General features: G+C 34.3%; 1 protein-coding gene across 21 annotated transcripts in view; it reads right to left on the reverse strand.

Moving 5' to 3' along the window:
* PARD3 (par-3 family cell polarity regulator) overlaps nt 1-17,557 on the reverse strand; it is a 674,219-nt gene that overhangs the window by 292,055 nt on the left and 364,607 nt on the right. For 20 of the 21 annotated variants that reach the window (XM_043563582.1, XM_043563584.1, XM_043563583.1 and 17 more), the window contains 2 exons: nt 7,401-7,492; nt 4,844-4,927 (listed from right to left, as the gene is read on the reverse strand). In XM_043563582.1, coding sequence (XP_043419517.1) covers nt 4,844-4,927; nt 7,401-7,492 — 176 coding nt within the window. The remainder of the gene's footprint in view (nt 1-4,843; nt 4,928-7,400; nt 7,493-17,557) is intronic. The other variant, XM_043563576.1, reaches the window with a different exon arrangement.

Below are 17,557 nucleotides of genomic sequence, written 5' to 3' on the forward strand. Positions count from 1 at the left end.
CAAAACCCTAGAGGAGAAAGCAGGAAAAGACTTCTCTGACCTCAGCCACAGCAATTTCTTACTTGACACATCCCCAAAGGCAAAGGAATTAAAAGCAAAAATGAACTATTGGTACCTCATGAAGACAAAAAGCTTTTGCACAGCAAAGGACACAATCAACAAAACTAAAAGGCAACCAACGGAATGGGAAAAGATATTCGCAAATGACGTATCAGACAAAGGGCTAGTATTCAAAACCTATAAAGAGCTTACCAAACTCCACACCTGAAAAACAAATAATCCAGTGAAGAAACACGCAAAAAACATGAATAGACCCTTCTCTAAAGAAGACATCTGGATGGCCAATAGGCACATGAAAAGATGCTCAACGTCACTCCTCATCAGGGAAATACAAATCAACACCACACTCAAATATCACCACATGCCAGTCAGAGTGGCCAAAATGAACAAATCAGGAGACTATAGATGCTGGAGAGTATGTGGAGAAACGGGAACCCTCTTGCACTGTTGGTGGGAATGCAAACTGGTGCAGCCGCTCAGGAAAACAGTGTGGAGGTTCCTCAAAAAATTAAAAATAGACCTACCCTATGACCCAGCAGTAGCACTGCAAGGAATTTACCCAAGGGATACAGGAGTACTGATGCACAGGGGCACTTGTACCCCAATGTTTAGAGCAGCACTCTCAACAATAGCCACATTACGGAAAGAGCCTAAATGTCCATCAACTGATGAATGGATAAAGAAATTGTGGCTTATATACACAATGGAGTACTACATGGCAATGAGAAAGAATGAAATATGGCCGTTTGTAGCAACGTGGATGGAACTGGAGAGTGTGATGCTAAGTGAAATAAGCCATGCAGAGAAAGACAGATACCATATGTTTTCACTCCTTTGTGGATCCTGAGAAACTTAACAGAAACCCATGGGGGAGGGGAAGGAAAAAGAGGTTAGAGTGGGAAAGAGCCAAAGCATAAGAGACTGAGAACAAACTGAGGGTTGATGGGGGGTGAGAGGGAGGGGAGGGTGGGTGATGGGTATTGAAGAGGGCATCTTTTGGGATGAGCACTGGGTGTTGTATGGAAACAAATTTGACAATAAATTTCATATATTAAAAAAAAAAAAGAAAAGAAAACAAACTGAGGGTTGTTTGGGGGGTGGGCTAAATGGGCGAGGGCATTAAGGAGGGCATTTTTTTGGGATGAGCACTGGCTGTTATATCTAAGTGATGAATCACTAAGTTCTATTCCTGCAATCATTATTACACTATATGCTAACTAACTTGGATGTAAATTTTAAAAAATAAAAATTAAGATAAAATAAAAGAAAGAATGCAAAAAAAAATAAAAAAAAAAAACGTTAAAAAAAATTTTTTTTAAATCCTATTAAGCATCTTATCCAACCACAACAGTATGAAAGCAGAAATCACCTTCAAGAAACAACTGGAAAAAAACAAAACACATAGAGACCACACAACAGGCTACTAAACAACCAATGGATTAACAATAACAACAAAAGAAGCAGCCAAAACCAAAATACCTGGAAACAAATAAAAATGAAAACACAACACTCTAGTCTATATTACCCAAAGCAACCTACAGATTCACTGCAATCCCTATCAAAATTTCAATGGCATTTTTTACAGAATTAAAATGAACAATCCTAAAATTCTTTTAGAAGCACACAAGAACCCAAATAGCCAAAGCAATATTAAGAAAGAAGAACAAAGCTAGAGGCATAATGCTCCCTGATTTCAAACTATACTACAAAGCTATTGTGATCAGAACATTTGTCTGGCACAAAACAGACACACAGATCAAGAAAACAAAACAGAGAGGTCAAAAATACATACATATTTACATGATCAATTAATTTATGAGAAAGGAGGCAAGAATATACAACAGGGAAAGGACAGTCTCTTTAACAAATGGCATGGGAAAACTGGATAGCTACATGCAAATGAATGAAACTGGACTGCATCTTAAGGCATATGCAAAATAACTTAAAATGGATTAAAGATTTGAACATAAGATCTAACGCCATAAAAATCCAAGGAGAAAACATAGGTGATAACCACCTTGACATTGGTCTTAGTGATATTTTTTGGATTTGACTCCAAGGCAAGAACAACAAAAGCAAAAATAAACAAATGAGAGTATAGCAAATGAACAGGTTTTTGCAAGTGAAGGAAATTGTCAACAAAATGAAAACGTACTGTGCTAAATAGGAGAGAATACTTGAAATTCATATTTTAAAAAAACAGCTAATATCCAATATGTATATAGAACTCACGCAACTCCAAGGCAAAAAAATTAAAAATGGGCAGAAGATCTGAGTAGACATTTTTTCTATAGCCAAAAGGCACATGAAAACATGCTCAACATCACTAATTATCAGGGAAATGCAAATTAAAACCACAATAAGATCATTTCACACCTTCCAGACTGACTAACCCCACCCCACACACATACACACACAAACACAAACACACAAAATACCAAGTATTGGTGAGGATGTGGAGAAAAGGAAACCTTCATTCACTGTTGGTAGGAATTAGTGCTACCACTATGGAAAACAGTACAGAGGTTTCTCAAGAAATTAAAAAAAGAACTACTGTACAATTCAGCAATTCCACTTCTGTGTATTTATCCAAAGAAAACAAAAAAAACTAACTGGAAAAGATATATGTACCCCTATGTTCATTGCAGCTTAATTTACAATAGTCAAGATATGGAAGCAACTTAAGTGTCCATCTATAGCTAAAGGGATAAATATGTGGTATGGGTATACAATGGAATACTACTCAGCCATTAAATAGAAGAAAAACTTGCCATTTGTGACAACATGGATGGAGCTTCCAGGTACTATGCTAAGTGAAATGAGTCAGACAAATACCCTATGATTTCACTTACATGTAGAATCTAAAACGCAAAACAGATGAACAAACAAAACAAAGCAAAACCCGACTCACAGATAAAGACCGATGGTTGCAAGAAGAGAGTGAGTTTTGGGGGTGGATAAAATGGGTGAAGGGCATCTAGAAGAACAGACTTCCAATTATAAAATACATAAGTCATGGGAATATAAGTCATGGGGAATACAGACAATATTATTTATTAACTTTGGTGACATGGTAACTAGACTTATCATGGTGATCATTTCAGAATGTATATAAATGTCAAATCACTACATTGAACTCCTGAAACTAACATCAATTATACTTCAATAACAACAAAAAATGAAATACTGCTTCAAAGCTGGTATATACACAATTAAGTCCCATTTGTGAAAAGTTACATCCCACAGGAAGGTAAAGGTACACTAATATCAGGAAGCTATAATCCACACAGTTTACCTTATCTTTTTTCTTTCTACTCGTAAAATAAGTGAAAAAAGATTTAACTTTTGAGATCATTTAAAATTGTATTCTTTAAAGGAAATAAAGGCAAAGTCCATTTTGAAAAAGAACTGTGTTTAAACGAAAGTGCCTTAAAGAAATTTCAATGCTTCTCTAGAGTTTAAAAATAAACAAAGAGAAGGAGGAAAAAAGAGAAAGCAGTCAGAACCCTGTGAATATAACACCACCTCAAAATTCAAGGTGAAGTTCACAGCTTGTTATATAACACTAACTGTCAAGCCTCTTACTCCAGCAGAGTTCTTGGTAAATCAGTTTCAGCTTCCAGACATTCCATAAAGCCTGTGCTCTACCAACGAGATGAAATCTGGAGTCACCACAATTAGGACAGTGGTACAATACTCAATCAACAAACTTAAGTAAATAATTGAATCACACACTTATCACTGACATTCCATCTGTTTTTTACACCATGCTCCATGCTTGCAATTCCCTGGCAACAGTGAACTACAGATGTGAACTACATCTCAAGTCACTGGTCTAAGGCCATCTGCCAGCTTTCCCCTTTCTTGTCCCAGTGTAAAGGAAGTTAAAAAATAAATAAATATAATCATAACAATAAAAGAAAGAATGAGAAGCCAAGTAGTTCATAAATAGATTTCACCAGGTAATTACTGGATGGGATTTAGGAGAGTGTGTAAGTAAACTTCAAGCACTTAACAGTTAACAGCTCCAGGGCAAGGATGCAATGCCCGTCACTTGTTAACAGAGGCCCATCATCCTTAGTTGCAGTATCAATTCACAATTTAATAAACATATTAAAATAAAAATTTAATAAACCCAAGGATAGTTTTTTTCACAGAAAAAAAGGCAGAAGAAAAGAAACTCATACAACATTTGAAGTTTTTAAAGATACACATTCTATAAATTAATGAAGTCATTAGCTGTACAAAATTTGACATTTGAGTGTGCAGAGATTGAAAAAAGAAGGAGCCACAAGTCGCATGGTAGGAAATACATCTCTAGCTTATTTAACTTTCACAAATTTCAAACATAATCATAAAAATCTTTCAAGATTAAAGAACTAAATAAACATAAAAATGAATTTAACATGAATCATTCCCTAAGTTACCCAGATAATTTTTATTGGATAAATTTCTCCAGAAAACTGCTTTAAGCTCTCCCTTAATTTTGGAAATTCAGCTCGAGTTCTGACTCTAAAGTGTTTCACCAATGTACAGCAAAGTACAATGTTTGCAGGGATGTGTGATGACCAATAAAATTATTAGAATAATTTAAATGCTTGATTTCTTCATCAGCCTGAGTGCTTTCCATGATTATGATGTATACGTATGAAGTAGTGAGTGCCCCCAAATGAAAATGTTCCTATTAAGCATATGCTAAATCAACACCACTCTATATCTGAGCATGAATGAAGATAAAACACTCAACATTATGATTCAATTAAAAACCTCCAAGATACGTTACCTGCCGCCTCGAGCACTGAAAGGCACTACATGGATTCCCAGAGGCCCTCCATCGTTGGGGACTTGTACGAGCTTTACCATATCACTGTGAGACAATGATGAATGAGGGAGCATGAACATGTACTGTAAACAAACCAAAACCAAAACAAAACAAAACAAAAAAACTGCTACAACACAGACACACAACAACAAAAGAGAACAAAACGAAAATCCCACCAAGCACACACACATACATGTACACATTCTGGAATAGAAGCATGGTGATGAAAGCGACATTAAACACTACATACCTGAACACTAGCCTGATGGCATGCAGAGAGAGCAATCAGCAGAAATAACTACATTAAAATGACACAGAACCATTTCTCTCAGACCACACACTGTTCTATGTGTAATACAAGTACACATTTTGTAAGTCAGAACTCTAGATTTCCACGAAAATTTTTCCATCGCAGTATTTATTTCAAGGACAATATAGATTAAATGAGTAAATGTGTTTTGGCTGCAGAGCACATTAAAATTTACAAAGTGCTCCTGCATATGTCACATTATTGCTCCTTCCAATAACTCAATGAGGTAAAAGCTTTTGCTTCTGTAGGTGACAGTCCACATATGATCCAGCCATCTTTACATCCCACTGTTCCACCACAATTCAGTCACCATTTCCTACTTCTCTAAGTGTAACTGCAATGCAGGGTATGAAACTCCTTTCTCAAAGCCAACAGGTACCTGCTAAAAATCAAATAATTTGGGGGCGCCTGGGTGGCTCAGTCAGTTGGGCGACCAACTTCAGCTCAGGTCATGATCTCACGGTTTGTGAGTTTGAGCCCCGCATCAGGCTGTGTGCTGACAGCTCAGAGCCTGGAGCCTGCTTCGGATTCTGTGTCCCCTTCTCTCTCTGCCCTTCCCCAACTTGTGCTCTGTCTCGCTATGTCTCTCAAAAAATAAATAAATGTAAAAAAAATTTTTTTCTAATAAAAATCAAATAATTTTCATAAGTGTTTGTAATTGAGCTTTAAAGTCATGAAGAGATATAGAAGTAACATGAAGTTACTTCTATTACATAACTAAAGTACTTTACTATTAATATAATAAGCCAGAGTTTAATGAAAACTGGTTTAACTTAAAGAATGTAAATTTTCTAAACCTTTTATGAGATTTCACTTCCTTTATAGATTTTTCCGTGTGTGTGTGTGTGTGCGCGTGTATGTGTAGTGCACAGAAATCTAAGTAGGTCTTATCTGACAATTTCTGAAACTAGTATTTCAGTTAAATATCTAGTTGAAGCAATGTGGACAACTATAAAGGAAATGCTAATTCTTCAATTATATTACGTAAATAAAAAATAAAGTTATGCTACATACTACTAATGTCCTGACTATATAATATAAAGACTAAAGAAAATTAAAGATAGTGATATCAAACAAATCAAAACAAAATTGAGAATACACGCATATATTTAATCACATACACTAATTAGGAAAAAATTAGAATCTTGCCATACTGCCAAAATATTTACTAATGTAATACTATTCAAGTGAATTTTTAATTTTTTTATATTTTCATAGAATTTCACATCTTAGATACTTAATATCATTTGAACATCTATTTAATGATTAGCTTGTCAATTGAGAATATAACTTATAAATTTATTTTATTCCACATTCTTTCTTAAAAGAACTAGGACATGGCAAGTCTTCTCAAATGTAACGGAGACTGCTGGTTGCTATCTGTCTAAACATAACCTGGTTCTCGAAACTATTACTCTCACTGACAGCAGTTTTTTGAGAGCCTTCCTTTGAAATACCAAGAAAAGACAGAGTTAAGAGTTTAAATGTTGATATCTAGGCCCTTTCAACTTTTACCCAAAGTCAAAAAAAAAATTTCAGAATGACTGCCCTCCCTGGTCTAAACTACCAAGGGAAGAAGTCCTAAGAACACCTTCCATTTAAACATGCCAATATTTAAGACAATTGTAAAGCTGAAATAATATAGTAAAGTTTTTCTTCTTCCTTTTATACCTAAAACCATGTTCAAGGTCCCTAACCTATGATTCGAATTTTTCAACAAACAGAGATTTCAACAAATCTCTCAAGAGACATTCGATTTTTCCAAATCAAAAAAATATATACTAACATGACTAATGCTTACATGATCCAACTGGTTTTTCAAGTAAAGTAGATCTACACATTTTGTTTTTAATTTAGCAAAGTTGAGGAATGAACAAATGACCAAAACAATGACATACAAAGCAATTTGAAAACAGTTACAGTGCTGTTAAGATGACATTGTCAATCAAATACTATTTTATATTATAATTTAATAGTATTTGCCAAGGCATGAAACTCAGGACAGAACATGTGAATTTCCATGCTATACTTCTTACATTAGATAATTAACTCAATAGATGAAAGATGCTCTTTGGAAAACAAACCAATGCAACGCATGGTTTTAACTAAGCACAAACATTCCGCATGCCATATGCTTTTGGAATACTTGCTGCTATCAGTGATGCTACATGTATATTACAAATTCAGTTAAAAATATCAGTAACTTACTCCAGAGAAAAGCTGGGTATATTCTCCAAACCGGTATCAGCATGTCCAACAGGTTCAACACGACTGTTGTCTTCTTCTGTCCCATCCTCATCCTAGAGACACACAGCACAAATAGAAGCACACTCTGTGTTACATTTACTTCCATAATGTGAAAGGAAATTGGATAAAACTGGAGTTTGATAGGCATTATGATCATGTTAACTGGGTCCTTCCTCCAGAGAGGATGACCTTTAATGATAAGATGGGTAGATGTATATGAAAAGCTGTATTTTAAAGTAAGTTTCCTGAGTTAGCATACCCCAGGAAGTGGGCAAGACACAACTATAATAAGAAAAGAACTTCTACTTATGTGACTTTTTTAACATTTTTATTTCACTTTTTGGTGTATGTTTTTGGAAGTAATTATACATTACTACAATGTTATATTAATAAATAAATGTATAGGATACAGGTAATACGTTTAACATTTTTACTAATCCAAACAGTTGAAACCATTAAAAACCTTAACAACTACCAAACGCTTCAAAGGTCCCCAGTTCCTACTAAACCAGATTTGTCAAAATGAGCATGCAGTATGTACAACCCTAGACTCAAATCCTTCATCCTCTGAAATTTCATATAAACTTACCCTAGGCCAAATGTCTGATTATGTACTTCTGTTATGAAGTACTAAGCCTAGAAAAAGGTACAAACAGCAAAATAATCAACCACCACTTTTGTTCTTCCTTTTAAAATGAAATATTATGTAAAAGTTATGGTCCCACATGTTTTAGAAATTGGGTAAGTATGCAATACTACAAAACACGAATGTGGAATAAATGTGATGGCTCATAAAATAAATGAACTGCCACTCATGGATATGCTTACTTTATACCTTGGCCATTGTCTTTCAATTAAAGAGTTCACTAACAGTAGAGTTGGCTTTTCAGGATCATTTGAATAATGGTAAACATGCCTGACTGATATCAGTGGTCTTATTAATCAAATTAGTAAGACTTGGAATCTCTAATCATAGTCACTAAGAGGCTGAGTGTGCTTTACCTTGGATCCACAGTGCCTGGTATCCAGTAGATACCTTAAATATTTTGCTAATAAAAACAAAATCATCCTTAGAAATCTCTGGGGTATTAAGTTTCAAAACACAAAATAATAAAATGTATTTAATCCGTTTCTTGGAAGTTTATACATATAACTTATATATACATGTAATTTGTTAGTCTATCCTTTCTTCTACATATAAATTTGATAACAGTGATTTTCTATGTGAATGTATTAAACCACCTATATAGGAGTCCACCATTAAAGATAAATTTTATATTTTCAACCGTGTACTTGAGAGACTCATAGAAATTTAAATGCCATCAACAAAGACACCAATTGACAAAATGATAAGCCAAGGCCCTAGGTTCCACACACTGTTAAACAATATGTTAAATTCTTCAAGCACTATTAAGGCAACGCAGAGCAGTTGGTAAGACCCAATTGACATTTCCTCTGAGAATCTGCCAAAATAAGAAGCTGGATGCACCGAATTTTTCTGTAAGTTGTGGATAGGTTCCATGTGTCCTCAGTGGTGGTGCACTGCATGAAACCAAAGTAGTTGAAGATTGATGATCCTATGTTTTAAGAGGCTCTAATACACACTTCTTAGTCATCTCTTAAGCACAAGCACACAATACATTACAAAGGTTAACCAGCATCTTGAACCTGCCTACAAACCACACTTGACATGTAAACAAGAACTCCTACAAGTATGCTTTTCCATTGGCAATGAGGATAGGGAGGAGAATAAAGTGTTTATAAATTAGATGGAAAACATAAAAATAATCTTTCAAGTTAAAAACATTTTGTTTCAGGATCCATTAATAATTTACACACTATGAAATGCCACCATAATGTATAACCAGTGAAACACCTAGGTTGTACTATGAAACAGCCACATAAATGAAATGCCCCGAACTACAGTGATAAAACAGTAGCTGATAATTTACACATTCATTGTTCCCATAGTGGCCATTATCGGGCCCCCACGAGCATGTAGAATATTATTTCATGCAGCTGCATATGGTGTTCAGTTTAGATCACAACACTCACTGCCCTGAGGCTGAGCTGCTATTGCTGTGGGAACCACAACTTAAAATTTCCCAGCTTCGGGATGTGTAAATATCAGTTCCTGTATTGCTTTATTTTGTTGTTTTGTACTTCTAAAAAGCTGTGATTGAACATAGTTGCTTTTAGCATGAGTTATTTACTGAATTCCATTACACATAGAAAATGAAACTATTATTTATCCCAAATCAATATTAAAGGCCTAAAATAATAATTCAAACTACACAATGTTAAAAAATTTCCAGGTGAGAAAATATATTTCTTATCCTTTCCCTTCTCTCCATTTTATAGTAGAATGTAGCGGTTAAGAGCCAGGTTTCAAGAATCAAACAGATTTGGGTGTGAGTACTCATTTGCCAATTTTATATCCTTAGGCAATTCACATACACCTTTTGTATTTCTATGTCTTCTTCTGTAAAACAGAAACAATAAAAACATCTTCTTCTTAGGACTATTGAGAGGGATAAGAGAATCCATAAAATAGCCATAACATGGCGCCTAACACATAGTAATTGCCCAATAAATGTTAGCTGTTATTGAAAAGAGAAATAAATAATAAATGACATAAAACATACCTCAAATAAATGATTCAAGGCAGTGTTACACAACTATAATTTAAGAGTATATATTCATCTATTCATACCTTATACCTTACAATACAAGTTAATATTAAACAGACTACCTACTCAAATAGAAAATGTATCATCCACATTTTAGAAACGTTCATAAAACCTGACATTTGTTGTGCTTTGCTATATACAAAGTACCTTCATTATAAAAGGTCTTTGAAATGAGAAAACATATGGAAAATATAAACAACTAAATGCAGTACACAATCAAATAAATGTCATGAGGAGGAAAGCATTATGGGTTAGGTTGAGGAAATTTGCAGAGGAAAAAAACTAGATGTCAAGAACTGTGAAGAGTCTATGGTTTTGCCCTACTTGAAAGATCCTAACTTAGCCTGCATAGCTTCATGGATGCTAGCAGAAAAAATGAGACCCCTGGGTCAGAGACAGAGGGCAGTTCATTACAGCAGTAGTCAGAGTATCATCCTTCTATGCACTGGTTTCTCCAGTTGAAATTCTCACAAAGTGATGAGAAGAGAACCGAGGAACACTGGCACACACAGAAGGAACCTGAGCTTAGGGGACCCAAATACCTTACACAGGCAGTAATCATGTCTGCCCATTGCTCTGGAAGAGGACACTATACCTATCTACCAAGACCATCTGCGGTATAGACATCCTTAAAGGGAAAATCCCGGACAAAGGCCTCTCTCTGCTCTCAAGATATTCAAAAATGGAGGAGAACAATGGACAACACAATTTAAGCACTGCCAAATGGTAGCATTTGTATGATTGCTAGCAAACCAAAAGTAGAAATATCATTAACAGATGCTCTATGATAATAATGCCTTCTTTTACAAATTTTTCTCATGTTTATTTATTTTTAAAGAGAGAGTGAGTGAGCGAGGGAGGAGTGGAGAGAGAGAGGGAGAGACACACAAGCAGGCTCTGTACTGGGGCTCGACATCAGGAACCATAAGATCATGACCTGAGCTGAGATCAAGTGTCAGACGTTTAAACCAACTGACCCACCGAGACACCCCAACAATGCCTTTATAAAGTAACGTGAAATTCTACTCTATAATAAAGTCACACCTTTCACACTAAAAGAAAAAAATTTTTCAGTGAATTCTGTGTTCAACCAAACAACTAAAGAAAAATCAAGAATGAAATTTGAAACAAATGCAAAGTCTTTACTTCCGATGGACCCTTTCATAGGAAGCTATTTTTGGATGTGCACCAGAAAAATCCAAGAAATTCAATAAAGCAGTGGACAGAACTCAAGGAAAGCCCCAGCATAAGGTAAAAAGACAGCCCAGAGAAGCAGAAGCCAATTGTGATTAGAGCAAAAGGAGAGAGAAGTCTGGAAAGTCAATCTGCATGAAAAAAAATAAATTAATAATTGGTCTGATGTTTTTGAACATTTGGAGAATATTTTGACAGACCTGATGGAGAATGTGGGGGGAATTTTTCAGAAATATACAGATAAAATAAATTTTGAAAAGGTCAAAGCAGTGGACTCCAGGAACAACAAAGGAAAATGTGTAGGAAAGAATATTCCATCAGAGTACCTACTTACTTATGCAGTGAGCCACAAGTTACTATATAACGTGAGGCTTGCTATTACTTTAACTTAGATGATAGGGAGAAAATGGGGACATGGAAAGTAAAAGTGGCATAAAAGGAAAAACCATCTTCCACAGTGACAAGTCAACAGATGTTAATAACTGGTAACCAGGAAAAAGCAACATAAATATTTTATTTAGAAATATGGGAGTAAATACCTGAAAAAAAATATCTGCATGAAATAGTCCCTCTGAGGAGACAGACTGGGAAAATCAGGAGGAGCAGAATAGAGAGTACTCCTTTTTTCATTAGAAACCTTCCAGTATTGTTTATATATTTTTATTCTGACTACATATTTGAAATGCCCAAAGGACCTAAGGCAGGAAACCCAACGTTCCAGCAAGGCAGCATTCTGCTTTCATCTTTGGGAGCAGTAGACCGCACGGCTATCCAGGGGCTATTCTTGTGGGTCCCCGGTCCACAGCTCAGGTGCAGGAAAGGACACACATCAGAGGATGGCAAGCATCACCCTGACTTAAAAGCCTCACACCTCAAAAAAGCTGGTACCTCAAAACAACACTATGCGCAGAGCGGCTTGTCACATATTTATAGTTTTTTGAGTCCATGTGCAATTTATTAATCAGAGGTGACTTTTACCATAAAAAGATAGTTGATGGAAGCCTTTAGCAGGTTTTCAGAAAAAAATAGCCCCAAGCCCTTAAAGTTTAAATTCTCATGCAGAAGAAGGGAAAGATTTTGTTAACCTTTTACCTACCATATTGTATTGACTAAGCAATTTTTTTAAAAGATGGAGGAGCTCTAGTCAAAGGAGAGAAAAGAATAAGAGAAAATGAATACTTGATAAGCTTGGCTGAGGAGAAAGAGTTTTAGCCCAGGTTTGAAATGTGTATTAGGGAAGTGAGGGATACAGACATATGAATTTATTTGTTCCCTGCTTCTAGGAAAAATTAATTATCTTACTCTCTTCCATACTATGAATGATATTAAGGCCAAGCCTCACTTGAAAAAGCTTCAATACAACCAATGGACGACACATTCTGAAATCACAAGCACTCCCATGTGTTTAAGAATACTAAATTTGGCTAAACTAATGATCTTTTTAATTTCAAATATTATCTAGTTGTATTTCTTCCTTCTTGAGTATTAAATATCTTCTCCATAGTCACAGATTTAATGTGTGTGTGTGTGTGTGTGTGTGTATTTTCTCCAAAAACTCAAGTAGATATCATTGCAAAGAAGTAAAGGATTTGTAATTGGAACACTTAAAAATTGAATGGTGCATCCACTGACCACCACATAAAGAGCAGAAATTTTGTAACTGGTTTGCTTATAAAGCAAGGAAATGAAAAGTACACTTTCTTCTTTACAATAACATGATAAAACTTTATCTAGAAACCAATCACCTATATGTCTATATTTAAAGTCTAAGTTACAAGGAATTAAAGATTTTGAATACATATGCCTACAATTTTAAAAAATAAGGTATCATTTTTAAAACATCTTATTAAAAGAACTAAAGTTATTTTGCCTCCTTAAATTTCCTGCACACCTATCTTTGATCTTTATATTTATGAAGCACAAAAGGAAATGAAAGTTCTGATGTTATCTTGTTAAACAAATTTACAATATTTTTCAAGTGTTTTTATTATTCTTAACAGTAAAATAATTTAATGGGCTCAATTATATTGCTACAAAAATGCTCAACTAAACAGTCTTTTTCACACTTCTTCGAGTGTCTCTAAGACTTTTCAAACTTAATGAGAGTCTTGTTAACTACTAATGAGCTACAGCACCCAAAAAATATTTACTTGGATGTTCACAGCATGAATTAAATCACTTTTTTGGGGGATCACATTTGGCAAAAAATAATTCCAAGGAGAATCTCTTTCCATGTCCCCTAAGTATCGCAAATACAATTCCAGAAGGCTTTTGTGTTAATGTTGCCACACTTGATTAATTGGTCAAATCACCAGGGAAAAGTAATTTCCCATCACATGTGGAAAACAATTGAAAACATCTGGGGGAGGGGGACTTCTCAACTGAAAATGATAAAGCTATGGCAACCTCCTAAACAAATAAAATCAGGAAATGGGTAATATAATTTTACTTCATGATCATTATATTCCACTTGAGTAAAAACATTTATGAAAAAAGCTAATTCAAATCCTTTAAGAATAGACAATGCTAGATAATAAGACCTTTTAAAATAAAAATATTTTTCTTGTACTTAGAGGGACATTAATAACCGTTCTACTTTCAAATGTAATACAGTTCATTATAACATAAACTGTACTCCACAGAACCCAGAACTCAACACCAAATAACCGTGGGCTATATTAGGAATTACTCAGTACCTGTGATGTTAAATATTAAATGTGAGCTTCATCCCCTCAACAGGATTCCAAACATTCTCATCTCAAGTTAATACTGATCAAATGTAATGGCAAACATAGTATTTAACACAGCCCATGAAATTTTCATTTACCACAGAAATGAAACATTTCCTGTCTTGGAACATACACAACATGACTCCACACAACCCAAGGCAAGAGAAGAGTCTGTAAAAGAAGAACAGATGGTGCTGATTTATGAAAGCTATCTCACCACAGACAACAACAAAAAGTATGTATCTCTGCACCTGTTACATGCAAAGTGGAATCTCAAAATGAAGTTCCAAAATGGAAGTCTGCTTCCTGTAGATTGTTAGAATTTCAGGGCATGGAGGAATCCTATTGGAAGACATCTGGTCCAATATCCAATCACATACTGGAATCTCTTCCTTCACTTTATTCTTCCTTTTTTCCTGTGCCCCCATGATAAGGAAGCCCTTATCTATTACTCCTAAGCATCACTGAATTCAATAACTAATCCCACCTAGCATCACCTGACACACTCCTATCCATGTTTATCCCAAACAGATGACCACTCAAGTATATGTCACCACTTCAGCAATACGGAAGCCACCGCACTATTTATAGTTCCCCCACCACACACTAATGGCCAAGCAGCCCATTATGTGATAAGATTTTAATCAGCCTAATCAATCTGATTTCAAATGGAGCCTGCTTACCAGAATAACACAATTTGTTTTCTTTTAAACATTCCTGAAAAAATACTCTAATTTATGAATTGTTGAAACATAAGGACTTTGTAATCTGACCATCTTGCCTTTCTAACAATAACATTCTAGTCCTTATTGAGGTGACTTTTTTTAAATGTTTTATTTTGGAGGTGCCTGGGTGGCTCAGTTGGTTAAGCATCCAACTCTTTCAGCTCAGCTCATGATCTCACAGTTCATGAGTTCAAGCTCTGCATCAGGCTCTGCACTGCCAGAGCTTGGGATTCTCTCCCTCACTCCCTCTCTCTCTGCCCACTCCTCTCAAAATACATAAATAAACTTTAAAAAAATAAAATGTTTTATTTTGGAAGTAAGTAATACCTGGGTAAATAAAAAAGACTTATCTTACTCATTGGCTATTAAAATACCATATTTTTAAAAAATATAACTATTTTCATTCAAAAAATTTTCTCTTTGGCTTAAAAATGATTTCCAAATTAATATCTGATTAAGATAGGAACTGAAATAATTTCAAAATAAACTTTTGCTAGTGATGAATGCAAATCACTTCTTGAAGAGGCAAAAAATACATTTTATAATGTATAATAAAAAATAAAAATGATAATTGCTAATACATATCGAGGACCTATGATGTGCCCATTAGTAAAGAATCTACTTCTTTAGTCTTCAGTACAACCTCAGTTTAATCCTCAACATTGCCTTTAAGCATATTTCAATAAATAAAATATAAGGGATTTTTACAAATTATGTACAAAAACTTTTTTCCAAACATAAGCAAGCAACATGCCCACATAGTAAGTCCCCAATGACATGTACACAGTGCAGTTTGGATAACAGACCTGTGTTGCTGACATGCAAACTATTTGCTAATAAGATTCACTAAACACTGTACACGAGAGCACATCTAGAGATATACTGGACACACCCAGCACATGCAGAGCTACAATGAACCACTGACCTGGGAAGGAGACCTGCCTCTGCCATGTCCTTATTGATGTCACCAAGCCCTGCTTTCCTAATCTGAATAAAGGAAATAACTTGGTCTGTCTCAGAAACTGCGATGGCTCACAGAAATCACTACATGCAAAGTACCTTACATATAAAAATAACATTTTTAGAGAAAAAAGAATGAATTTTACTAAACATCTAAAACACAATACAATCCACATATACACTCTTTCATTTAATCTTCACACCAAGGTAGGAATTTTCATTACGAGGAAATTAGGCCTAGAATAGATTTCAGATTTCCCTGCAGTGGGTGAGCTAAGATTTTGAAAATGAGATCTGTGATTCTTGAGTTTTGTCAAGGTTTTTCAATATATTTTACTCAAGGAAGAGTGACCTAAAACTCTTAAGTAATGCATGTGATCCTAGCCAACTAACTAGTTAGTGTCAGGGCCAGGATCTGTGAAAACAAAAAATATAATAAAATTTATGTGGCAAAACAAATATTAAAATCTGAACATTTAATAAATGAACTTTCATACAGAGTGACAATTACTATTAAAATTGGGGGGGGGGTCCATTTTAGGAGAAACATAGAAATAATGAACATCAGGAAATGTTACCAGTGGTTATATTTAGGTGGCAAGAGTATAAATGATTTTAATGGTGTCTTTATAGCATTAAGTATTTTTACCACAAGCATAAAATCTTCTTAAAATAATGAAAGGCTATTTTTACTATTTTTTTAACCTTACAGTACTTTTATACATTAATTTTTATTACATAATATCACTATATTAGAATTTCTCTGAAAGTGACTTTGCAAAGAATCAAGTGCCTAAAAAGAAAATAGGACAACATAGGACAGTACAACGATGGGATTACTCATTGGTATTGATATATATTATATTTAATCAGTCTTAGAAATCAAGCAGAGAGATTTTTTTAAATCAATGTTTGGGTGTAGTATTCCAAACGGCAGAAGAGATTAAGATGAGAAAAAGACTTATTAAGATGCTGTATAAAATAAGTGAGATAATGAGAAGAAATTTCAATAAATCAGAATCAAAAAAAGAATGGAGGTAAGAGTGAAGAAGAGACACATCAAAACAAGTTCATCACTGGGCTCTGTGGTCCACAAGTACTTAAAAGGGTTTTCAATAAGGACAAAGATATAGATATATATATATATATATATATATATATATATATATATATATATATATTTTACCCTGCTTTATATATATATACCCTGCTATATATATATAGTATATATACTATATAGTATATATACTATATATATATATATATATATATATATATATATATATATATACTACCCTGCTTTTCTAGGTGATAAATACATATTTCACCATTATTAATTTTGAAGGGCTTATTAAGAAAACATATAGTAGTCCCCAAAGTTCTACACCTCATTATTTTAAGTTGTTAATAAGTAAGTAAAGAGTAACACATGGGTCCTATAACAAATCCACTCATGTAAACATGTATCAGAATGTGTACTGGTTTATTACTTTCCAATGCAATATTATAATTTCTCAAATGAAATGTAGTCATTAACTTACTTGAAACCAATAAATGGTTTCAATAAAGGAAGTAGCTTTAAAAAAATATTTTAACCCAATTTTCTAGTTGAATTCAATGAAACAAAAAATTGTTGGTAGATTTCCTAGGGATCAAGCAATTGTATTCTTGTAAACAAAATGAAATCAAGTATATGTTTGATACAGGTACATAGTGATGATTAGTTTGAATGCTCAATTTTAAATAATGGTTCAAAAGTTTATAATATTAGAAATTTACAATAACAACACTAATTAGGTATCCACTGTTGCATTGTCTCT

The sequence above is a fragment of the Prionailurus bengalensis genome, chromosome B4, assembly GCF_016509475.1.
Source record: "Prionailurus bengalensis isolate Pbe53 chromosome B4, Fcat_Pben_1.1_paternal_pri, whole genome shotgun sequence".
Classification (NCBI taxonomy): domain Eukaryota; kingdom Metazoa; phylum Chordata; class Mammalia; order Carnivora; family Felidae; genus Prionailurus; species Prionailurus bengalensis.